Source organism: Typopeltis vanoorti, chromosome 10 (genome assembly GCF_054136105.1).
Source record: "Typopeltis vanoorti isolate ZY-2024b chromosome 10, IOZ_Tvanoo_1.0, whole genome shotgun sequence".
Classification (NCBI taxonomy): Eukaryota; Metazoa; Arthropoda; class Arachnida; order Uropygi; family Thelyphonidae; genus Typopeltis; species Typopeltis vanoorti.
In genome coordinates, this window is record NC_143558.1 from 76384955 (window position 1) to 76410996 (window position 26042).

Sequence of the window (26042 nt, forward strand, 5' to 3'; positions counted from 1 at the left end):
ATGTTAAAAGAAGCACTGGAGAATTTGGAAGAAGGAATAAAGATTGGAGGTAGACAGATATTTGCAATAAGATACGCAGATGATTATGACAATCAAGTAAAGACATTTAAATATCTATGAAGTGTTATTAGCAGTGATGGAAGATGTAAAAGAGACATAAAAGCAAGAATAGCAATGCAAAGAGAATCCTTTAATAGAAAATGGAATTTATTCAGAAGTAAAATGGATAGAAACCTAAAGAAAAGACATAAAATGTTATGTGTGGAGTGTTGCCCTCTATGCAGGTGACACTTGGACATTGAAGAAAGAAGAAATTAAGATTTTGGAAAGCTTTGAGATGTGGATTTCGAGAAAAAATCAAATGGACAGATAAAAACTAATGAAGAGGTCTTAAAAAGAGAAGAAAGAAATCTGTTAAGGAGGATAAAAAGAAGAAAGGGAAACTGGATCAGACATATTCTGAGAGGGAATGGAATCATCAGATTCCATCGAAGGAAAATAGATGGAAAAAGACCCAGAGGAAGAGTAAGGAAAATGATGCTAGATGACATGCTGAATGGAGACAGGTACACAACCTTGAAAGAGAAGGCTCAGAACAGAAGAGAGTGGAAGAAAAGTTTTTGCTACTAAGAGAAGAACCTGTTCAATTGCAGAATACTCAAGAAGAAGAAAAAGTTGTATAGGGGACCGAAAAATAATACGTGGAGAAAATAAGAACTGACCTAACAAGTGAAAGTGCTGGATCAGCTTGTATTGAATGACGTTTTTTGTAATAGATTTAAATTAGACTAAGTTCTTAATGTGTGATGAAGTGTTACCAGCAATCTGAATCAATGGCATTCTCTGTGGATTTTCAGCAAATCATATATCTGGGGAAAACTAGAATTATATGGTTTCAACTTATCTGTGATCTCCATGAGACATGACATGACACTTGTGAGAAGCTTGTGATTTGTTTTAATCCAAAAATCCAAGCATTGGTGAAATCAGAGACCAATACCGTAAGATGGCAATTTCACTTATACAAAATATAGGAAATAATAATTAAATTATTTTTTTAGTTATTGTATCACCTAAACTGCTAACTCCTTTTTTAAAAATAGCAACATGAGAGGTTTACAACTTTTCACAAGTATAATTGTCATAAAATAAGACATATACTTTCATTACATATCTTAAATCCATAACCTAACAGAAATATATATATACAGGAAAACCTTCTTAATGCAAATTTGATATGTGCAATAATCAGTTGGCATGACTGAGTGAAATAATACTATTTCCCGCTTTAAGTGAGTGATTAATCAGTTAACATAATTTTTTTACGTTATGCAAAATTTTTTTCCGCCAATCTGCAGTGAGCGGAAAAGTTGGAAGTCATTAAGAGGCATGAAAGTAGTGCTAGTAATACAATGATTGTGAGAACTGGGATACAACGAGTTTACAGTTTGGACTATGTTAAATAAGACCAAAGAGTACAAAGAACAAGGAAAAGTTGCTACTGCTTCTTTAAGCATGCAGATCATCCGAAATAAAAGCCATTTAATGATCGAGATGGAGTGTCTTCTATCACTCTGAATTGAGGATTATAACCAAAAAAGGATATCTCTTAGTACAGGGAATATTCAGGCAAAAGCTCTCAATATTTTTACCTTATTGAAAGAGACCAAAATTTCAAGAGGAATGTGAAAACTTTACTGTGAGTTTAGGATGGTTTGACCATTTTAAAAATTGAAATGGACTGCATAGCGTAAGAATAACTGGGGAATCTGCTACTGCTGATAAAGATTCTGCGTCCAAGTTTCCTGAAGAATTGCAAAGGATAATTCAGAAGGGTGATTATGACTATTGGCAAATATTCATAAAATTGTCATAAAATAAGACATGTACTCTCATTACATATCTTAAATCCATAACCTAACAGAAATATATATACAGGAAAACCTTGCTTAAGATGAAACTGGTCTCTTATGGGAATGTATGCCAACAAAAACTCTCCTAGCTAAAACTTAAGCATTTCAACCAGAATACAAAGTATCTAAAAATCGTCTTATGCTTTTATTAGGAGGCAATGCAGATGGCGACTTTAAACTCAAGACTATGTTACTTTATCATGTGCAAAATCCAACGCCTAACATTATTTAAGAAATGAGCAGAATTGGAAAAGAAATTGGATTTTGTAATGAACTGGATAATAAAGATTGGAGAAAGTTGCTAAATTCCCATTCAGAACATTTAAGCGAGAATGATCTCCTTCAACTAGAAGAACAGCATGCATATGAAGAAGAAGATAAGGAGTGCGAACAAGAAGAGAATATTACGACTAAGAAGCTAACTGCGAAAGAACTTGAGCTGATTTTCAATCACATCGAGTATGCTAAAAAAATTCTGGTTTGATGCTGATACTAATGTGGAACGAAGCTTCGAAATCTGGAAGCATAAGAATAACATAAGACATGCAAAAGACACTAACTCCACCTTTAAATAACTGTTAAGACTAATCTTAAGACTGTTCAATGTATGTGTTCTAAATACCATCTCCAGTAATCAACTCCACATCTCCATTTGGAGATGTAGAATTCATTATTGAGATGGTATTCATATAAAAAATATTGACTTAAAATGTCTTTCTTGATCTACTGTAAAACTTTCATGACACATAAGCACAGTTCAAGAGATTAAATTATAATTCACAACAGATTACTTCTATAAAATTAAATTCAAAGAATTTTTGCTCAATATGTTGTAAGAACCCCTTGTATGATTTGAATGGTGGAGCAGTAACACAAGTATAAGTGACAGAAGAATTAGTATTCAGATAAGGTATGAGTAATAGAGCAGCACTGTCCAGAAGCTTTCTTCTAGAAGGTACTGATCTTTGTAGTTCTACAAAGAACTACAAAGATCAGTACCTTGTTTATCAGTGCATTTCAATGCATTTGTCTGTCTTATTCTAGTTATTCAGAGAGAGAGATCTGCAACTCTTTATCATGAAGAACATAAGAAATACAATCATGATATCAATTCTATACATAGGTTTCTATGGAAAAGACACAAGGTTTCCTCTTATGGACAAGGAAGGACTGTATATAAAAAGTTGCAAAGCATTAATTATTACATCATGCAAATCTGATATGTTTATCTTCATTGTAGGAAGTAATATTACTGATCAATGTTATTTTATTTTATTATTATTTTTTGCATACCTTTACTACCCATTGCCAGGATTTTAGATATAATGAAACTGATCAGTTTCCTAATACCATATCTGCATTTTTAATTCTATCCTATTGATTTGTTCCATTATTGTTCCATTATTTAAATTATTCTGACTATAGTCACAGTATGCTGAGCAAAAATTATATGAATAAACTATGCTACATAAACATTGTTTTTTATTATAATTTAATGTGTACACTTAAATCTCAATCAAAAGTAACAGTTCAAGAGAACAATTTGAGAAGAAAATCAAAACGCAAAGAACATTGAAAATTTTTCCCTTTCTTTTTTTTAATCAACAGTTATGTTCTAATATTAAATTTATGACACTTACCTCATTAATCATGATCTTCAACATATTCCATTGGGCTACCTTTATCTGTACTGTTTTCATAATCATTTAACTGCCTACAAAAACCAAAATTTAAACAAATTTTATATTATCTATTTCATAATTTCAATAATATTCATAATATAATGTTAAAGGACATGTCCAAGAGAGTCTTCTCTATCAACCTAATTAAGATATTTACACCTTTATTATAAAAATTTCAATTTGATTAAATAGAAATTTCAAAAGGATCAAAAAATAGAATTGCAATAAATATCACCTGGTTAGCCAAGTGATTAATATCCATTCTCTAACATGGAGAGTGGATATAGTAATTATTTTGAACACAATGAAATTTGAATCAACAGGCTGTGGGTTCAAATCTCACTATGTACATGGATATCTGGATGGTTTGTTATCTACCACCAAGAGAGTCTTCCCTATCAACCTAATTAAGATATTTACATTATTTTTAATCTAATTTACTATTTATAATCCTGTGGTTATAAAATATAACAAAATCTTTAGGTGGTAGATGACAACCAGAGCTCTGGGAGAGGAGGGGGGGGGGATATATCTGAAGTGTTTTGATAAAGTTCCATTCTTGATCTCTGGCCCTACAGTAAGATTGCTGGAATATCCAATCCTCAGGTGGTGGTTTGTATTAATGCACTGTACAAAACACAACATGCACTTTTTTATTTTTTTTTTTTACACAGTGAAAAATGTGGAGTATCCATAACTATAGAATAATATTCCAATCATTCCAACTATAGAATAGCATTCATATGCCCCAATAAATAACCTTTTTATTATGTAAATATTTCATCTTACGTATCGTAAGATATCAGCAGTACAATTATCGAATAACAACAGAAATTGAATTCAAAACACAGTAGCACACATGCTTAAATTGGAATCCCTCTATATATACAGTCATGTGTTCATGGATTAAAACTACTGGGCTGAAGTTAAAATTAATTAAATTAAATTAAAATATAACAGATAAATTATGTACTACAATTGAGGATAATTTCCCAAACTTTTGGAATAGTGAGACAGTCATTCTGATTAAAAATTAGGTCTATGAAGTAAAGCTTCAGCACTTCCTCTATATAAATGTTCATGTTTATATATGGATCAATGGAATGGATTGCCATTGGATATTGTGAGTGCAAGCAGTGTGAATGAATTCAAGATAAGCATGATAGCTGGTGTGTGTAGTATGTGGCCTCCATTAATGAGTCTCTGACTCAGTGGAGGTGACAACATTTAGCATTTAGTTTAGCTTAGCATTTTGGATCCTGTGGTTAGCATTTTTGATTCCATGTCGTGCAAGGCAGATTTGTGAGATTTGATAAGATGGATATGGTCTTGATGTTCAGAGATACATTTATTTATAGCTCTTCCTGTTTGTCCATGGTAAGACAAGTTATAAGTACATGATTCTTCATATATGCTAAGTAGCATCGTTGGTGAGAGTTTGCCTTTTGGAGAATGTGACAAGTTGTGAATTTGGTTGATGGGTTTATAGGTAGCAACGAGCGATATTTTTTCATAATTTTTGCCAAATGCCTTGCTTTTCGAAAAAGTATTCATTATAAGTTCTGCATCCTGAAACTAAAAGAAAAGATCATGAAATGTTGTTCAATGATTTCAGGCAGGTGATTCTTGGTCTCTCGGGTCTTCTTTTTTCGGTTGTAAAAGTATTTATTAGGATATTAGGTAGTCTGTCTGTTCATGCGTGCAGCATGGCCGAACTATCTTAGTTGTTTTCTAATATCTTCTTATACAATAATTCTTGTCTAACTGTGCTATTTGTTTTCTTTTCTATCCTACTTGTTTTATTTATCTTTCTTAAGCATTTCATTTCAAATGCCAACAGTTTTTTCTCTTCTCTTTTCTTAATTGTCCATACTTCTGCTCCATAGATAACTGCTGGTATAAATAATAGGGGAGTCTGGTGTCGAGGCTAGATGGTGAAAAGACGTACTGTCAGAGGGCTCCTGAAAGATTTGTGATTTTTGTTGATTCATTAAATATTTTGTTAGATTTAATTGTGTAATTTTAGTATATTATTGTAGTTTTATTAGTGTAGTTAGTGTCCTAAAGTGTTTTATAGCATAATCTATGTTGGGAAGTCACCGCTAGAGGGATTCGTAGTGTGTGTAGTGTTCGTGAAAGCTCCTGATAAGATAAGCGTTATTTTCAGTTATCATTGATAAATTTACTTTAATATTGCGTAGTTTTGTTTGCCTTGTGTATCTTAGTGCGTCTGTTTGTGTGTTTTTGGTGTTTATAATTTATAATTTGATAAAATACGTTACTAGTAAGTATGGCTCCAGTACGAAGGAAAATGGTGACGAGTAATGATGGTTCGCCATATTCTTTTAAGAACGGTAATGTAAAGGAGATTATTCAGTGTACTATCTGCGAAGTGTACGCTTTGCGGAGTGCGGTCAGAGTGTGGTTAGATGATAATAAAGGAGTGAATGTGTGTAGAAAATGTAGGGAGAATGAGGAATTGAAGTGTATTTCGGATCGTGAGTGTGATATTTTTGTCAAACTTCAGAATGAAGAAAATAGGGATATGACAAGAAATGGCGAGGTTGTACCAGAGAATTGTGAGAGTGTGAATGATAGTATTAATGGTTTTACAGAGAATAAAAAAGATGAGATAGATGCAATGAGTGAGATCGCGTTGTTGAATGGTGTGATACAAAGGGCAAAACAGCAGCTAGAGCGTATGAGCAAAAGTCGACTGAATGAACCAGCCAATAATAAAAAGTATGACAGGAAAAATAGGCGTATGAGTGTGAACATGAACAAAATGAAGGATAGAGTGCTGTATGGAGACTCGTTAGTATGAGGTGTGTTAGTAGAGGATTTGACAAAATCGTACCAACCTGGTGCAACCATAAAGGATGTAACTGAGTCTATTAGAGAGCAAAAGGAAAGGGTGAAAGAAATGGTTGTTGTGGCAGGTACGAATGATTTGAAATGAGATAAAATGGAAATGATAGAAGACCTGAATGAATTGTTTGAGGTAGCAAAAGAAAGGAGTGAGAGAGTTAGAATGATTAGTCTTTTGCCACGGTATGACAGTGAAATGTTTAAAAGGAGGGCCATAATTGCGAATGACTTTATGCGTGGGTTATGTATGACGAATGGTGTGGAATTTGTGGATGTGTGGAGTGAGTTCTATGGGCGAAAGGATCTATATAAGATGGATGGCTTGCATTTGAATGGTTACGGCGTAAGGAGACTTGAGAAAGTGTTGCTGAATGTAGTGGATGTGCCAATTCAGGGAAACTAAATTTATTAAGGGGGGGGGGTAGATATACAGTCCTTAGGGAGGCAGTTGAATGTATGAATGAATATAATATGCCCGAGCGAATAAGGACAACAAATCAGAGTGGGAATTGTTAATATAAGGCATCAAGGTAGGGTTGGGGCTAATGGGGGGGGGTGTCTTAAATTCATGTACACTAATGCTAGGAGTATTAGGAACAAGAAGGAAGAATTTTTGGCCATGGTTGGCACTTCCAGATCACAGGTTATTGGTATTAGTGAATCATGGCTGACTGTAGATGATATAGCTAGTGGGATTGAATGTGATGGATATAGTGTGTTCAGGAATGACAGGTAGAATAAAATAGGGGGAGGAGTATTGTTGATGATAGCTAATGAGCTAGAGCTACAGCCAAGGAGAATAGAAGTTAAATTGCAGGATAGAGAAAAGAGCACATTTGAGGCCATTTGGTGTGAGATTGTGGCTAGCAGAACTAAATATACAATTGGGTTCTGCTATAGACCAGGTGATGGAAAAGATGGTGGTGACAGTATGCACAAGCAAATAGAAGAAATGAGTGGAAGGAGGGTAATTATTATGGGAGATTTCAACTATGGTCGCATTGATTGGAGTGAGGAGAGGACACACGGGAGGAAGGAATTGGATTTTATGCGGTTATAAAGGGATAACTATCTGCGACAGCATGTAATGGAAAATACTAGGGGTCAGAGAGTGCTTGACCTAGTAATTACATCTGAGGATTTGGCTGTAACAAATATGACCACATTGCCACCAATTGGTGAGAGTGATCATAGGGTCTTGACTTAGGAGGTGGGTAAAGGTGTGGAATTTTCAATTAAGACAGGGTACATGTGGAATTATCAGGCTGGAAAGTATGACAAGCTTAGGAGTTTGATTGGTTCAGTGCCATGGCATGTAGAACTGCAAAGACTAGAAGTTGATAGTGCATGGGAGGCAGTTAAGAAGTGTTTGTATGAAGCAATGGCTGAGTGTATACCTAGAGTCCGAATAATAAATCAAGTAGGGGTTAAATGGATGAATAACACCATTAAGCTTGAGCTGCAAAAAAAGAAACAACTATGGAGGAAATTTAAGGAGAAAGGTGATCGGCAGGCACATGAACGGTATAAAGTGCAGGCCAGAAGGGTAACGAGTGTGGTAAGAAAAGCAAATAAGGATTACGAAAGAACATTGGCCATGCAGGCTAAAGAAAATCCTAAACAGTTTTTTAGATATGTAGTAAGTAAAAGGAAAAATGTACATTGCAGAATGATTTTAAAGAATGCCGATGGTAGGGAGGTAACTGAATCAGTTGATATAGTTGAGTTACTGAGTGAGCACTTTGCAAATATATATCAACCAGGTGGTGACATTGACAGAAACGAATAAACCAGTAGATTATACGGGAATTGTGGTGAATGAAGTGGAGGTGAGTAGTCTATTGCATAACCTCAATGTCAATACATTCGTGGCATTGGGTGGTATACCAGCTCGTGTCGTACGAGAAGCAGCTAAAGAATTGTCAGTACCCTTGACCATTTTGTTTGAGTCTTGGGTCTGGGTTAGTCCAGAGGGTGTGGAAAGAGGGGAAAATAGTTCCACTGCATAAAGGAGGTTCCAAGACTACTGTTGTAAATTACCGACCGATTAGCATATCAGGAATCATTGTCAAGGTCTTAGAGAAATTAGACAAGAAAAGAATACCGGATTGGATAGATGAAAATGGGATATTGTATGGGGATAACATGGTTTTGTGAAGGGTAGATCATGCCTCAGTAACTTGCTCACGTTTTATAACACAGTGATGGCTGAACTGGATAGGGGTAATGGGTTTACAGTGATACTACTGGACCTTGCCAAGGCCTTTTGAGAGGATACCACATGGAACCCTAATCAGTAAAGTGGAGCAGATGGGGATAGATATAGGGTTGGTGAGATGGATAGGAGGGTGGTTGAAGGAGAGATACCAGAGAGTGGTTTATTCAGGAGTGGAGTCTAAAAGACGGCTTGTTACTAGTGGTGTGCCACAGGACTCTGTTCTTGGACCACTGCTTTTCAATTTGTTCATCAATGATATAGGAAAGGATTTGAGATTAAGTGTTCACTTGTTTGCTGATGATGCAAAGTTGGGTAGAGCAATTGTGAGTGCACAGGATGTCAAAATTTTACAGGATGATTTGGATAGTTTGGAGGACTGGGCTAGGAAAAATGGATGTTAATTTAATGTGGCAAAGTGTAAGGTTATGCAATTTGGGGTGAAAAGAATAGCAGCAGTATATCGCATTGGTGGAACCGTACTCCAGGAGATTGATGAGGCCAGAGATTTGGGAGTGTTGGTGGATAGGGAATTGAAGTTTAGGGGGCACATTGCAAAAAAGTGACTAAATCAGCTCATCAAATCACTTGGCTTCTGCAAAATACTTTAACATGCAGCGACAAACAAGTTGTTGTTCCTCTGTATCGAGCCTTGATAAGACCCCATCTGGACTACTGCGCCCAGTTATGGGCACCAGGGTTTCTTTGTTGATGGGGAGGAAGTGGAGAGGATCCAGAGACGAGTGACCAAGATGATAGCAAGTCTGTGGAATGAACCTTATGAGAATAGGTTGAAGATTTGTGGGTTGCAGAAATTGGTTGATAGGCGGGAAAGGGATGATATGATTGAGACATTCAAATTACTGAAGGGTTTCTATAAGATTGATCCAGAAAATATTTTTGAAAATGACTGGTGGTGGGAGGACTAGGGGCCATGCATGGAAGCTGGGCAAGAGCGTGGTTAACAAGGGTGTTAGAGCTAGGTTTTTTACTTGGAGAGTGGTGAATGAGTGGAATAAGCTTCCAGAGTCTGTTGTGGGTGCTACAACCGTGAATGAGTTCAAGGCAAGGTATGATAGATACTGTGTCAATGTCAAATAGTTGTTCTTGACATGATGTTAGGACCTCCCTCGATGAGTCTGTCGACTCCTTTGAGTTGCCCGGAACAATAATAATAATAATTATTAATTCATATAATTTGATTTTGGCTTGTTTAGATATCTTGTTTGTTTTCCAGATTTTCTGTAATTTTCCATCCTATCACTATTCTGTGTTTGATTGTTTCAAGTGCATCTATTGTTTCCGTTAGTTTGATCCCAGATATATGAAATTATCTACTATTTGTTCTCCATTTAGGTTGACTGAGATGTTAGTTTTGCTCCTCCCTATTTTCATCTCTTTTGTATATTTATTACCATGTCTTTCTCGTGGAAAGACTAAGATGTTGGTTATGCATTTTTTACTAACTAATTTAAGGAAATTACAATGTCAACTAGGATATACATTAAAATAAATTTTAATATACTTTGATATTTCGGCAACATTACATTGCCATTTTCAAGAAACTTAAGAAATAGACACGTGCACTCAAGCACAACAAACAGTAAAATGACAAAAAAACAGTCATTTTACTGTTTGTTGTGCCTGCATGCACGTGTCTTGTTCTTAAGTTTCTTGAAAATGGCAACGTGATGTTGCCGAAATATCAAAGTATATTAAAATTTATTTTAATGTATATCCTAGTTGACATTGTAATTTCCTTAAATTAGTTAGTAAAAAAAAAAATTAAAAAAAATAAAAAATTATTATCACGTCATATATTTTACAGGTTTCATTTATAGTTTGTTTATCAATCTTTGTAGTTCATTTGGGGTTCTTGCAATAAGAACAAGATCATCTGCATATTGGATATTACTTATATTTAAACCTTTGATATTGATTCCAGACTCACTGTCTATTGCATTCTTTAGAACTTCTTCTAGATATATGATGAATAGGCATGAGGATAGTAGACATCCTTGCATTACTCCTTTATGGATCTCTATGGGTTCTGTTATGAGCATGTCCTTTTTAATTATTGCATTTATCTTAGAGTAATATTTTATCAGAATCTATATATATTTATCTATTGCTTTTTCTAGTGGACCTTTAAGAAGAATTTCGCTACTGATGCTATTGAAAGCTTTTTTGAAGGCCACGAAACAACAGCATAGGTCTTATGGTCTTCCCAGCTGAGTTCTGCTAGTTGGTGCAATGTGAAAATCTTATCTATTGTTGAATAGTTTCCTCGAAATCCAGCTCGTTCAGTGCCTATCAGTTCTTCATAGGTGCTTTTTTAATCTACTTTGTATAATTCTTACGAATATTGCACAGGGTGGGAGAGTAAATTGATTGGTCTGTAGTTTCTGCAATCTCTTTTGTCTCCCTTCTTGTATATTGGGATGATCTTTCCAGCCAATTTATTCAAATAATCCTGCAAGATATCTATATCATCTTTATCGACTATTGCCCTTCCCAGTTTCGCATCATCAGCAAACAACTTGATATCCCCCTCTCAAAAATTCAGTTATATCATTAATTTACAAATTAAAGAGTAGTGGTCCTAGAATAGATTTCTGTGGCATTAAACTATTCACCTTCATTTGCATTGATTCCACTCCACCATATAACATCCCCTGATGTTTATCTATCAGTCACCTCCCTATCCATACGGAAATGAAAGAAATTAATAAATAATTAATATTTAAGATAATTGGTTTTTTAATGATTACATAAAATAAAAGTCTCCCAGATCTTCGAGAGAGAGAGAGAGGCAATCATTTCGATTTAAATTTGGTCGGTGTAAAACAGCTTTGCAACTTTCTTTAAAGAGGCATTCATATTTGAACCTGTATCTATGAAGGAGAATAGCTTTATCCCACTGGATATTATGGGTAGTGTTAATACTGTGTTGTGCTAGACCAGACTTCTGAGGTTTGTTGTAATCAATATAATATTGATGTTTTTTAATTCTTTTTTCCACAGAACGCCCAAGTTTGTCCAAAATAAAAAACATCGCATTTACATGGTATTTGGTCATCGCCAGCCAAAGATAGAGATGACAGTTTATCTTTTGTAGAAGGCAATAAGGAAGAAACTTTGTTGATAGGAATATACGTGGGAATCAATTGGTACTTTTTTAAAATTCTACCTATAGGTTCTGAGATTCCTGGAATATAGGGGATTGGAACTCTATGGACTGTTGAAGAAACCTTAGGTATTGGAACATAAGATTCAATTATCTGTTCGATTTGATTAGAGTGGTAATTATTAGATTCCATTAACTTTTTAATGATGGAAAGTTCTTGTTGTAAGATTTCTGGAGAAGAGCAAACTTTATGTGCCCTATTAATTAGAGATTTAAGAATGCCAAATTTTTGAGATGTGTGTGGTGAGCAGACTTTTTATGAATGTATCTGCCAGTAAATGTAGGCTTTCAAAAGACGCTTGTAGATAAGGTACCAGAGGAAGTTCGAGTAAGCAGGATGTCCAAAAATGATAAAGTACCATTATTTTCCTTTTTCATGGTGAATTGGATACGAGGGTGAAGGATATTTATCTGATGTAGAAAGCTCATCTTCAGTATGTGACCAAATGGCAAAAACATCATGATGTTTTTGCCATTTGGTCACATACTGAAGATGAGTTTTCTACCTTTCTACAACAGATAAATAGGCTTCATCCTCTTATCCAATTCACCATGGAAAAGGAAAATTCTGGTACTTTACCATTTTTGGATATCCTACTTACTCGAACTTCCTCTGGTACCTTTTCTACAAGCGTCTTTCGAAAGCCTACATTTACTGGCAGATACATTCATAAAAAGTCTGCTCACCACACATCTCAAAAATTTGGCATTCTTAAATCTCTAATTAATAGGGGCACATAAAGTTTGCTCTTCTCCAGAAATCTTACAAGAACTTTCCATCATTAAAAAGTTAATGGAATCTAATAATTACCACTCTAATCAAATCCAACAGATAATTGAATCTTATGTTCCGACACCTAAGGTTTCTTCAACAGTCTGCAGAGTTCCAATCCCCGACATTCCAGGAATCTCAGAACCTATAGGTAGAATTTTAAAAAAAGTACCAATTGATTCCCACGTATATTCCTATCAACAAAGTTTCTTCCTTATTGCCTTCTACAAAAGATAAACTGTCATCTCTATCTTTGGCTGGCGTGGACCAAATACCATATAAATGCAATGTTTCTTATTTTGTACAAACTGGCGTTCTGTGTAAAAAAGAATTAAAGAACATCAATATTATATTGATTACAACAAACCTCAGAAGTCTAGTCTAGCACAACACAGTATTAACACTACCCATAACATCCAGTGGGATAAAGCTATTCTCCTTCATAGATGCAGGTTCAAATATGAATGCCTCTTTAAAGAAAGTTGTGAAGCTATTTTACACCGACCGAATTTAAATCAAAATGATTACCTCTCTCTAGAAGATCTGGGAGACTTTTATTTTATGTAATCATTAAAAAACCAATTATAGGACAGTAGTGAGGCCAGCTATGATGTATGCTATAAAAACTGTGGCCCTGAGGAAAAATAACATCAGCAGGATGGAAGTAGCAGAGATGAGAATGCTTAGGCGGATGTGCGGTGTGACCAGAAAGGATAGTCTGAGAAATGACTATGCGAGGGGAACAGTGAAAGTTACAAACTTAGGAGCAAAGATACAGGAGGCAAGGTTGAGATGGTTTGGTCATGTGATGAGGAGGGAGGACAAATATGTGGGAAGAAGGGTCATGTAGATGGATGTGCAAGGAAGGAGGAAACATGAGCGGCCAAAGAAGAGATGGAGGGAGCTGGTAGAAGTGGACTTGAGGATAAAGAACTTGGATGTGGTGACAGCCCTAGACAGGAGGATGTGGAAGACTCATCATTAACAGTGACCCCACTTAAGTGGGAGAAGCTGCAGAAGAAGAAGAAGATTAAAAAACCAATTATCTTAAATATTATTTATTAATTTCTTTCATTTCCTAGCTCGCGACAACATTGTATTTTAATAGGAAATCCACCGAATGTTCGTTACTTGTATTCCATTCCTATCTGTTTGTAACACTAAAGATATACTATTAGTTTTAGTATGAAATATCTGTACCTTATTTATTAATTAAAGTTATTACTGTGGACTTACATGTTATTTATTAATTAGGAATGTATGATAGTTCAATTGTACAAGAGTGGTACAAAAACTGATGTACCAAATCACAGACCTATCAGTATCTCTGGTGTGGTGTGTGTTGTGAAGATTTTAGAGAAGTCAGTAAGAAATCACATACAGAAATGGTAGACAAACAAGCTATACTCTGCAAGAAGTATCATGGGTTTACTAAAGGACAGTCATGTTTTAACAATTTGCTCACATTTTATAGCAATGTTACGGCTGAGTTGGATAAAGGGAGTAGACACACTATGATAATGTTGGATGTGACTAAGGCATTTGATAATATACCACATGAAAGGCTGTTGCATAAACTGAAGAATATGGGATTGGAATATAAACTCTTGACTTGGATCAGTGGATGACTAACAGACATATCAAAATGTGTATAATGTGTGTGTGAATCTGCCAGATTTACAGTGACTAGTGGTGTACCTCAGGATTCAGTCCTTGGGCCATTGTTGTTCAATTTATACATTTATAACATTAGGAAGGGTCTAACAGGAGATGTGCAATTGTTTGCTAACAATGTGAAGATAGGCAGGGCAATCAAGGATGCTACTGATATCTAGCACTTACAGATTGTGGACAGATTGCAAGTATATGGATTACAGACCCTGCTTAACAGGATAAAGAGGAGGTGATATGATAGAGGTCTATAAACTTCTGAATGTTATGGATATCATCTAATGAAATTTTTTGTTATATGGTATGTAAGAGAACACAAGGACATCCATGGAAGTTAAGTTTGTTTGCAGTCAAGAAAGGGATAAGAGCTATGTTTTTCTGTCACCAAGCAGTGAGTGAGTGGAATAGTTTGCCTTTAGGGTTAGTGAGTGCATCTAGCATGAATGAATTTAAGGGAAAGTATGACAGCTGGTTTGGGTGATAAGTCTCATAGCTGAGACTTCGATTAAACAAGTTTGTCAGAAGCACTGCCAGTTCACTTGCACATTCTTGTAGCACAAGATGAAGTACCATTCAGGTCCACTGCTGTAGTAACATTGATATTTTTCAATATATTGAGTACCTCCAGATAATCTATATCAATCTCTGTCTCTGTTTGTCTGTCTGTCACATGAGTTAACTGCTAAGTCACCACCTGGATAATATACTCTTGCAAAGTGATCACTTAGTAACTGAATTATTTCTTCCGCTACTATCATTTCCCTACCATCAGCACTGAGTAAAGTTATCTTTATATAATCATTCTTTCTCTTACTTGCCACATAACAACAACAAAAACTCTTTTGGATTTACTTTCGCTTACTTAGATAATTTTATCTGAAAATCTGATTTAGCCTTCTTTACCATACTAGTTACCCTTCTTGCTTGTTCTTTATACTGCTCATGGGCATGCTGATCACCTTGTTGTTTATATTCCTTCCACAATGCTTTCTTTTTTTGCAGCTACTGCTTTATATTGGTAGTCATCCACTTAATCCCTACTTAGTTTATCCTACTGATCCTGAATATGCACTCTGATACTTCCTCACTTAAACAATTCTTGACCACTTCCCACACACTAATGGCATTCATTCTATATAGTTTCTTATGCCATGGCTCTGCTCCAGTCTTAGATTGTACTCAAAATTTTAGCAAAATTGATCACAAAATTTCAAGTCACTATCCACCATCACCCACACCTATCCTATGCTCTGCATCAAGTCTCTGCTAACCAAATTTTAAAATCTTTCACTTTGTTATGTTTAAATGACATCTACATACACTCGCCCATCCAGACAGTCAACTCAAGTCCTCTTGGAAAGCTACAACATCTACTCTACTTCTCATTACACTCATAAACTTTGCATCATCGGCACACAACTGCATATCACCATTTAAGCTCCTTGCAATGTCGTTTACCCCCAAATTAAACAACAATAGTCCCAAAACAGATCCCTGAGACACACCACCAGTGACTTCACTCCCCAATAAACTGATATCAAACTGCCAAATCCCCAATTCAACCTGATCTGATCCAATTTACCTTAGTACTAGAATGTCGTGTGGCAAGTTATCAAAGATCATCGCAAAATCTACATATACTACTGTAATGCATCCCCCTTTCCAACATATTCGTCACTTTGTTATAAAAAGTAAGCAGATTGCTAAAACAGGATCTTCCTTTAGCAAACCCATGTTGTCCATTAAACAGAATACATAGCAATCAAGTGAGGTTCTTAATCCTTGTCTTCACTAGCTCACCACCACCTTGACTACAAGTCCAGACAAGCAGACTGGCATATAATTCGTAGTCTTATCATCCCCTTTATGAAGCAAAATAATTCTGCACTCTTTCCACTTCTTGGAACTCGGACCAATCTAAAACTCATGTTATAAAGCTTAGTTAAAACCATTGTCAAAGCCTTCAAACATTCCCTCAAGACAAGTGCTATTACACCATCATGTCCCATGATCTTGTCATCAATTCCTTGTATACCTTCTGCTCACTCACCATCAGTGGGTTCTCCCCCATTCCCACTGCTATCAAGTTCTGCACTATATTACAATCACAAGATGGAATACTTTAATGAAATGCTAACCTAAAGCCTCTACTCCTTCTCGGTGTTTATCATTTTCCCATTATCAATGACCAACATCATTCTCCCATAAACGTGTGGATAGACTTATGTGTTCGTCGAACATGTTGTTTATTATTTTAACGGTATAATAGAACACAGAAACTAAGTAAATAATTAATTTATTAACTTAATGCTGATATTTCGCTGGTGTTATAACCAGCATCTTCAGAGCACAAAAACACTGTTTGTCACAATACGCGAGACTAAAACAACATGGTGTACTTAAACAAAATTGTAGCAGCAACACAAAGACTACAGTCCTGATTTTGGCGCCCTCTATCTGAAAAAAAAAAGCTATCTCATATATTACTAGCGTCCTAGAAAAGTGCTAGTTTTTTCTTAATATGACTGTCTCCCAGTTCTTCGGCAAGTTAATACAGCCATATTTGTTGAGATTTGGAGTGTGTTTTAGGGCTTCTCTCGCCTCTAAGAACAATCTCTCTGATTTATACGGGTTTCTGTGTAGTACTTTTGTGTTTTTCCAGTTGATCCTGTGTGCAGGGGTATCCAGAGCATGGTCTGATAGGCCCGACTTCCCATAATGATAATTCCGGACGTATCTTTTATGTTCGTTGATGCGGATGTTCACAGTTCTTCCTGTTTTACCGTAGTAGGCTTGATTGCATGAGCAGGGTACTTGGTAGACTCCTGGATGTGATAAAGGAGGAATGCTGTCCTTGGGTGAGCGGATGAGGGTGGCTAATTTGCTACATGGTCTGAATGTAGTGCGTAGTTTATGTTTATTGAGAATTCTTGAGATCTTTTCGGATGTGCCTTTAATGTAAGGGATGGTGACTGTTTTGTTGTACTTCTCTGTGGTGGATGGTGGGAGGGGTTTCTTAGGAGTGTTTAGTATTTTGTTTATTTTATGTGGATTGTAGCCATTGGCCAAGAAGGTGTGGCGTAAGTGAGTCAGTTCAGCAGTAAGAGCCTTGTCATTGGAACAGATTGCTCTCGCTCTATGGGTTAGCGTTTTTAATATGCCATATTATTGAGAAGGATGATGGTGTGATTGTTTGTGTAAGTATCTACCTGTATGTGTGGGTTTTCTAAAAACTGAAAATGATAAGGAACCATCTGGGAGACATGCGATGAGTGTATCCAGGAAGGGCAGACAGTTGTTGGTTTCCAGTTCCATAGTAAAGTGGATTTTTGGATGTTGGCTATTTAAATGTGCTAAGAATGTTTTCGATGTCTAAGGGCCATGTGGCCAAATAGCAAGCACATCGTCAACATAGCGTAGCCAAAGTGTTGGTTTGAGAGTGGCTGTACTGATTGCTTGTTTTTCCAGGTGTTCTATGTAAAAGTTGGCTGGGGGGGAAGGGGGGAGCCCATGGCTGTCCCATCAATTTGTTTGTATATTTTCCCTTTCCATGTTAAATATCCTGCATGTATTGTGAATTCGAATAGTTCGAATATATCAGGGGGGAAGTGTGACTTCAGTAGATTGAGGGTTTCTATTAGTGGTACATTTGTGAATAGTGAAGTGATGTCAAAGCTTACTATTAAGTCTGAGCTTTTTAGGGTAAGGTGTTGTAAGATGCTTTTTAGGTGTGCTGAATTTTTGACAAAGGAGGGAGAATTGTTTGTGAGAGTGGCTAGTAGCTTCGCTAAATGTCTAGCCAGTTTGTATGTGGGACTATTTATACTGTCCAGAATTGGGCGTAGGGGTGTGCCTTGCTTGTGAATTTTTGGTGCTCCATAGATCCTCGGTGTTTTAACATGGAAGGGTTTGAGTTTGTTAACTGTGTCTTTGCGCCAGGAAGTGACTTTTTTCAATAATTTTCGTGCCTTATTCTTTTGTGCGTTGGTGGGATTGCGATCTATAATTTTGTATTGACTGATCTTGTAATAGTGTGTGCATTTTGTTTTCATATTCAGTTGTGTCCATCACCACGGTTGCATTTCCTTCGTCTGCTTTTGTTATGGTAATCTGGCTGTTGTTGTGTAGCTCTTTTATAGCAATGCATTCCTTATGTGGGATATTATTTTTGGGAGGCTTGGACTTGATTAGGATGTTGGCCACATCTAAACGTATGTTGTTAGCTATTGTTGGAGGAAAGGTCATATTATTATTATTATTATTATTATTATTATTATTATTCCTGATACCTCCAAGGAGTCCGAAGACTCATCGCGGGAGGACACCTACAACTGTCTCTACACCTAACCTCTACTACGAATCATCTCCATCAACGCTATCTACCGCCCACCTCCCACACCACCACAACTAGTAATTTTTGTCTGTAAATTGCGTGTGTTCTCAAGGGCCGATTTGAATGTATGCGGGATGAAAAACCCGAGTTTCCGGGAGAAAAAACCCTGCTACCTCCGTATGAGATCGGCTAACTCACCTTCGATTGAAATCGACCAGATAAAGATTCCTCCCGTCGCGACGAGAATCGAACTTAGGCCTATTCCAATCGAAGGGCGCAATGTACCGCCGTTCTTCCAATTGCGCTACAGAGGCGCTATTCCTTGTTCGATGGACGCCATTATTTCGGCTTTTGGAACTTGCTTGGGAGTTATGGCAAAGTTGTGCCCTCGACACCGAATTAATACTGAACTGTTTTAAAATCAAAAACAAGTTCCACTCGGCCAAAGCCCAACGCATCTATAAACGAGCGAGTGTAGCGCTTTTACGTGAACAGATTAACACCACTCGTCTGGAATTAGCAAAATCAAATTCAACCATCAACGCATTACGAGAATCACTGCATAATATTCTAAATACAGAACTGTGGCAGATCCTAGATAACATCACCGACGCAACGGCAAAAAAAAGAATTCGACAGAGTCAAAAACCGGCACCAAAATAAGTTTGAAAATCTCCAACAACGGAACACCATACAACGACTGCAATTACAACAAGACCTCGTCGTCGTGAATCTATCGTCACTCACTTTAAGCAAAGAGGCCACGACTGCTTTAAGTCGAGGGCACAACTTTGCCATAACTCCCAAGCAAGTTCCAAAAGCCATAATAATGGCGTCCATCAAACGAGGAATATACGACCTGCCTCCAACAATAGCTAACAACATATGTTTAGATGTGGCCAACATTCTAATCAAGTCCAAGCCTCCCAAAAATAATATCCCACATAAGGAATTCATTGCTATAAAAGAGCTACACAACAACAGCCAGATTACCATAACAAAAGCAGACAAAGGAAATGCAACCGTGGTGATGGACACAACTGAATATGAAAACAAAATGCATACACTATTACAAGATCAGTCAACATACAAAATTATAGATCGCAATCCCACCAACACACAAAAGAATAAGGCACGAAAATTATTGAAAAAAGTCACTTCCTGGCCCAAAGACACCGTTAACAAACTCAAACCCTTCCATGTTAAAACACCGAGGATCTATGGAGCACCAAAAATTCACAAGCAAGGCACACCCCTACGCCCAATTGTGGACAGTATAAATAGTCCCACATACAAACTGGCTAGACATTTAGCGAAGCTACTAGCCACTCTCACAAACAATTCTCCCTCCTTTGTCAAAAATTCAGCACACCTAAAAAGCATCTTACAACACCTTACCCTAAAAAGCTCAGACTTAATAGTAAGCTTTGACATCACTTCACTATTCACAAATGTACCACTAATAGGAACCCTCAATCTACTGAAGTCACACTTCCCCCCTGATATATTCGAACTATTCGAATTCACAATACATGCAGGATATTTCACATGGAAAGGGAAAATATACAAACAAATTGATGGGACAGCCATGGGCTCCCCCCTCCTCCCCCCTAGCCAACTTTTACATAGAACACCTGGAAAAACAAGCAATCAATACAGCCACTCTCAAACCAACACTTTGGCTACGCTATGTTGACGATGTGCTTGCTATTTGGCCACATGGCCCTGAGACATTGAAAACATTCTTAGCACATTTAAATAGCCAACATCCAAAAATCCACTTTACTATGGAACTGGAAACCAACAACTGTCTGCCCTTCCTGGATACACTCATCGCACGTCTCCCAGATGGTTCCTTATCATTTTCAGTTTTTAGAAAACCCACACATACAGGTAGATACTTACACAAACAATCACACCATCATCCTTCTCAACAATATGGCATATTAAAAACGCTAACCCATAGAGCGGGAGCAATCTGTTCCAATGACAAGGCTCCTACTGCTGAACTGACTCACTTACGCCACACCTTCTTGGCCAACGGCTACAATCCACATAAAATAAAAAATCCAAAAAGTTCTCAAGAATTCTCAATAAACATAAACTACGCACTACATTCAGACCATGTAGCAAATTAGCCACCCTCATCCACTCACCCAAGGACAGCATTCCTCCTTTATCACATCCAGGAGTCTACCAAGTACCCTGCTCATGCAATCAAGCCTACTACGGTAAAACAGGAAGAACTGTGAACATCCGCATCAACGAACATAAAAGATACGTCCGGAATCATCATTATGAGAAGTCGGGCCTAGCAGACCATGCTCTGGATACCCCTGCACACAGGATCAACTGGAAAAACACAAAAGTACTACACAGAAACCCGTATAAATCAGAGAGATTGTTCTTAGAGGCGAGAGAAGCCCTAAAACACACTCCAAATCTCAACAAATATGGCTGTATTAACTTGCCGAAGATCTGGGAGACAGTCATATTAAGAAAAAACTAGCACTTTTCTAGGACGCTAGTAATATATGAGATAGCTTTTTTTTTTTTTTTTTTTTTTTCAGATAGAGGGTGCCAAAATCAGGACTCTAGACTTTGTGTTGCTGCTACAATTTTGTTTAAGTAAACCATGTTGTTTTAGTCTCGCGTATTGTGACAAACAGTGTTTTTGTGCTCTGAAGATGCTGGTTATAACACCAGCGAAATATCAGCATTAAGTTAATAAATTAATTATTTACTTAGTTTCTGTGTTCTATTATACCGTTAAAATAATAAACAACATCATCCTCCCATAATCATACCTCCTTCTACTGTCCACATATTGAATAAACTCCCTAGATTTCTTTTAGCATAATTTTCTAACTGCTGCTCATACTGCACTTTTGCTACCCTTACCAAGCAAGTTATCTTCCTTGCTTGCTTTTATTTTTTTTTTGTACTCCTCATGTAACTGATTATTGCCACTTATCTTGTGCTGCTTCCACAATGACTTTTTCTTCCAGATTGCATACTTCACTCTTCAGTCATCCATTTCATGCCTACCTATAAGTGATTGCCTCTGCTAGATAGTTCTGAGAAAGAATAAGCATTATCAATTTCCTTCCCATCTAATTCCTCATTCCATGATATTGCTGTAAGCGGCCTCCTCAGTTTGTCATAATCACCCGCTTTATAGTTGCGCATATAACCCTTTCTCACAACTATCCCAATAGAATTGGCCGCCACTGAAGTGATAACTTCATGGTCACTTTCTCCAACTGGAGGAAGATGTGAAACTTCATTTATATCTTCTGATCAGATATCAAATCCCAGACCCTCAATCCAAATATGGCCTCTATTATGTACTGCTTAAGATAATTGTTCCTCAGAAGTTCAATAATTCATTCTCTTTGGTTCCAGATGCTGTCTCTTCATTTCATGCTATAATTCCATAACTGAAATCACTCATAATGGTCACTCCTTTTCTTATTAGTCACACCAATTTGACCATACTTTTTCTTCTCACTGCCTTTCACATTAGAAGGTCTATAACAACACCCTTCTACACATTTCATCCTGCCCACCTCCACTTCACCATGCTTCAAAACTACTGTTACTATTTGTACAACTATCAACTCCTCTTCGATTATCAATTGCACCCCTCCTCCCTTTTATCGTTGTCCGTCTTCATGAAAGACTACATATCCCTCCATATCTATTCCTGTCTGAATGTCATCCTCATTCAACCATGTCTCACTTATTCTAACAATTTTTGGGCGAACAAACTATCAATGCTATGCTACAATTTAATTTCCCTTGTTGCAAATACTTCACAATTTGTAAATATACACACCAGCTCATTTCTGTTTTTAATTAAAAATCCCACTGACCTCAACCTCTGATATGACTCCTCCACTTCTATCATCACTAATATCATCCCCCCCTACACACACACTCCTGCAAACATCATTTACACTCCTCGCCCAGTCTCTGCTAGCATACCGTTCATAATCTTTGCTCGCTTTCTTAACTCATCATTATCATACCTGGGCATGCTGACTATCTTACCTAAACACTGTTATCTTTCACTCTCCTTAACAGCCTTCTGACATCCATCCTTACATTCTACTTGATACCATTCTATCATTTGCTCATGCATGCCTCGCATCCGATGCTTCAATCGCCCTACTCATTCTACCACCTGGAAAACAAACCCTATGCATCTTTTCACTCGCATAGCGTTTTGGGAATGAATGTAATAATATTCTACAGAATTATTACTGTAGGTTCTAATTGCTTTGTTAATTAAAAAAAATTATCTAGGTAAAACTAAAATACCATATGGATATACCTATATCCTGATTTTTATTCCAAAATTTTGTGGATTTTTAACTTTAGCTTGTTGGACAAGATCGCAGATTGATGAACTGGCACCTGTAGAATCTAATCTGCTGGAAAGGGTGAAGAAGGATGATGTGATATGATTGAAATATTACCTGGTGTGTGTTTTATGCTTAATGTTGAACAGATTCATTCCCCATGCACTCACCATGTCCTTGGGCATGGCAAGTGCATAGAGTGAATGAATTTAATGATTGGATGATGATAAAAACATTTATTCCTGAGAACAATTACAATACAGTGAATGCCACATTAAACTTCTAACTCAAAATTAAAACATTCTCCCTCTGCAATATCAATATTAAAAAGTTTTTGTGCTCATCACAGTAGAGGTATTTATATTAATTATGGTTTGTTTTACAAAAATTATCATCACACCCTGCGTGACCTCAGCAGACTCAGTGTGGAAGGTTCACTCAACTGACAACATATTTATCAGGTTGAACTTTAAGATGCTTAACACTCCCTGCTTTAACAACATATGCTGATAATGTGTTCCATTCACCCACAATTCTCCACGCAAAAAATTCACTCCTCACACTCTTACAACTTCCAGGGATGGTCTCTGGTTCTTCTCTTCTCACCTATTATTCTTTTCTGTCACATCACCTAATTTCCTCTGTTAAATTGTGAATGAAACTATGTTGTGTAATTTATTTTTTTTCATTCACATTTAACATTACTTATTTTGTATTAATCATGATTTGTATAAAAATTATTTATTATTCCTTAATTTAGGATTACTATTTAAATATTTATTCTAAACTTGACCTACTATTAATTTATTAAGCAATAATACGTGCAGAATTTGTAATAACTAAAATATATAAGATGTAAAGAAAAGTATTATTATAATTAATTCCATACGTAATGAAAAACTGATTAAGTAGCTCAAATATTCTGTTTATTCTTATTTGTGAAAATTTAATGTTATGTAATAACTCATGTAGTAGTAGAGCATCGTATTACATTAGCGAAATGTTTGCGTTCATTTGTTGTCATGGAGACGCATGAAATAAACAAGCACGAGTCGAAGAGATCGTGACCTTCGGACTAAAAGGAGAAGAAAAATATAGAAGATTTTTAATTAGAGAGAAGAGAGGAAGTTTTTGCGGAGCAGAAAGGAAGGTAGGATACAAGCAAAGGAAGTGGAAGCAAATTATAAGTTCTCTAGGGCAGAAATTCATCAGAATAGTGTTTAGAAGTGAGCCAAAACATAGTGAATCATATACTTAGCTGCAAGTGAAGTCAGCTGTGTTGTAAAGGAAAATTAATGCTGTAACCGGATAAATAAAGAACTGGACATTCAATGGAAAATTCTGATTAGTTCCAGTTAGTCTAGGATTACATCTTAATTCTATGTTGCCCTGAGAAGAATTATATTGAAATTAACTAGTTTGAGAAAAGTAAACAAGGAGAATTATCAATGCCTTATTGATGTGTTTTTTTTAGAGTAGTGAAGCGCGATTAACAGTAGTTCAATTAAATCGTTGGAGAATTTTTATTAATGTGTTCCGCTAACGTAAATAAGTTAAATTATAGGTGTGCTTACAATTAATTGATGTATTGATGTATCTAGGATTACATCTTAATTCTATGTTGCCCTGAGAAGAATTATATTGAAATTAACTAGTTTGAGAAAAGTAAACAAGGAGAATTATCAATGCCTTATTGATGTGTTTTTTTTTAGAGTAGTGAAGCGCGATTAACAGTAGTTCAATTAAATCGTTGGAGAATTTTTATTAATGTGTTCCGCTAACGTAAATAAGTTAAATTATAGGTGTGCTCACAATTAATTGATGTATTGAAGATTGTATCTGGTAAGAGTAGTCATACTTGTTTGTTTGTTCTAACATTAACATATCTTCGAAGTTCAAAGTCCGGAATAAGATTGCTTGGAATATTGTCTACCTTGATTAGTGCTTCCTGTGAATTTTAAACATTAAGTACAGCTGATAGATATGTGGAGACTGATTAAATAAGAAGTTTCATTTTATTAACTTGAGTTAAGAAAGCTTGTGATTTTGAAACTGTGAATTGTATGTGAAAGTTTAGAACATTGAATTGGCATGAGTGACTTAGCAAAATGTATTAAGTTGATTGTATTGTTTCATTTTAAAGCAGAATTCTTGTATTTGTTATATATATCATATATTAAATGTTTTATTTTGTTAATCTAAATATTGTATTTGCCTGAATTCCTTTTTATTGCACCGTTCATAAATATTCGAATCTTGCAGGAACCCCGAGTGGAATAGTAAATAATTCGGCCTAAATAAATGAGGAGACTGCTAACTTAATTAAAATTGATCCTACTATTTTATATAGACTAATCTAAGAATAGGGTGGCGCAGTATAATTATAAATTTCCCTACTTTTGGATCGGTGATCAATTTGCAATTTAGTTGTTATATTGATAAGAGTGACTTGAACCAAGATGGCGGATTTAGAACATAACATGAAAATAGAACGTCACGACACCTCATATCCACTAAACTTTAATTTATATGTAAACATAATATTATACTTAACAAGGTGTATTCTTGTTTATTGACTCTCACTATGGCAAACTCATACAGACAACAAAAATGTTTGCTATAATCAACTATTTGTTATACTGAATTTTCTTTAGAAAAAAATTGTATATGTGTGTTGTGATCAAAACTTTTTAATATTTTGTTATAATGAGTTTGATATAATAGCATTTACTATAGTGACAGGTGGCTGTATACTACTTTATCCTATTATAATAAAAAAAAAATATGTGTGTGTGTTTTTATATATATATATATAGACACACACACATATTCACAAATAATCTACTTTCAGTGAGCTGTTGCCTTCAAGTTGCTCTTCCATATTTCATAATGTGAAGTACACTCCCTTTTTTTTTAAATTGTATCTACTGTGATTCAAACCAAACCCCCAAGATTTAATTCAACAACAAATATTTGATTATTATGTCACTGCACCACCTCACAAATGCAATATATATATTGTCATACATTATGATCT

General features: G+C 36.0%; 1 protein-coding gene across 5 annotated transcripts in view; it reads right to left on the minus strand.

Moving 5' to 3' along the window:
- LOC150102522 (chloride channel CLIC-like protein 1) overlaps window positions 1–26042 on the minus strand; it is a 66501-nt gene that overhangs the window by 38323 nt on the left and 2136 nt on the right. For all 5 annotated transcript variants that reach the window (XR_016548922.1, XM_090398937.1, XM_090398936.1 and 2 more), the window contains exon 2: window positions 3554–3627. Coding sequence is in view for 4 of the 5 variants with exons in the window: in XM_090398937.1 (XP_090255063.1) it covers window positions 3558–3627 (70 nt within the window). In the remaining variant the exon portion in view is untranslated. The remainder of the gene's footprint in view (window positions 1–3553; window positions 3628–26042) is intronic.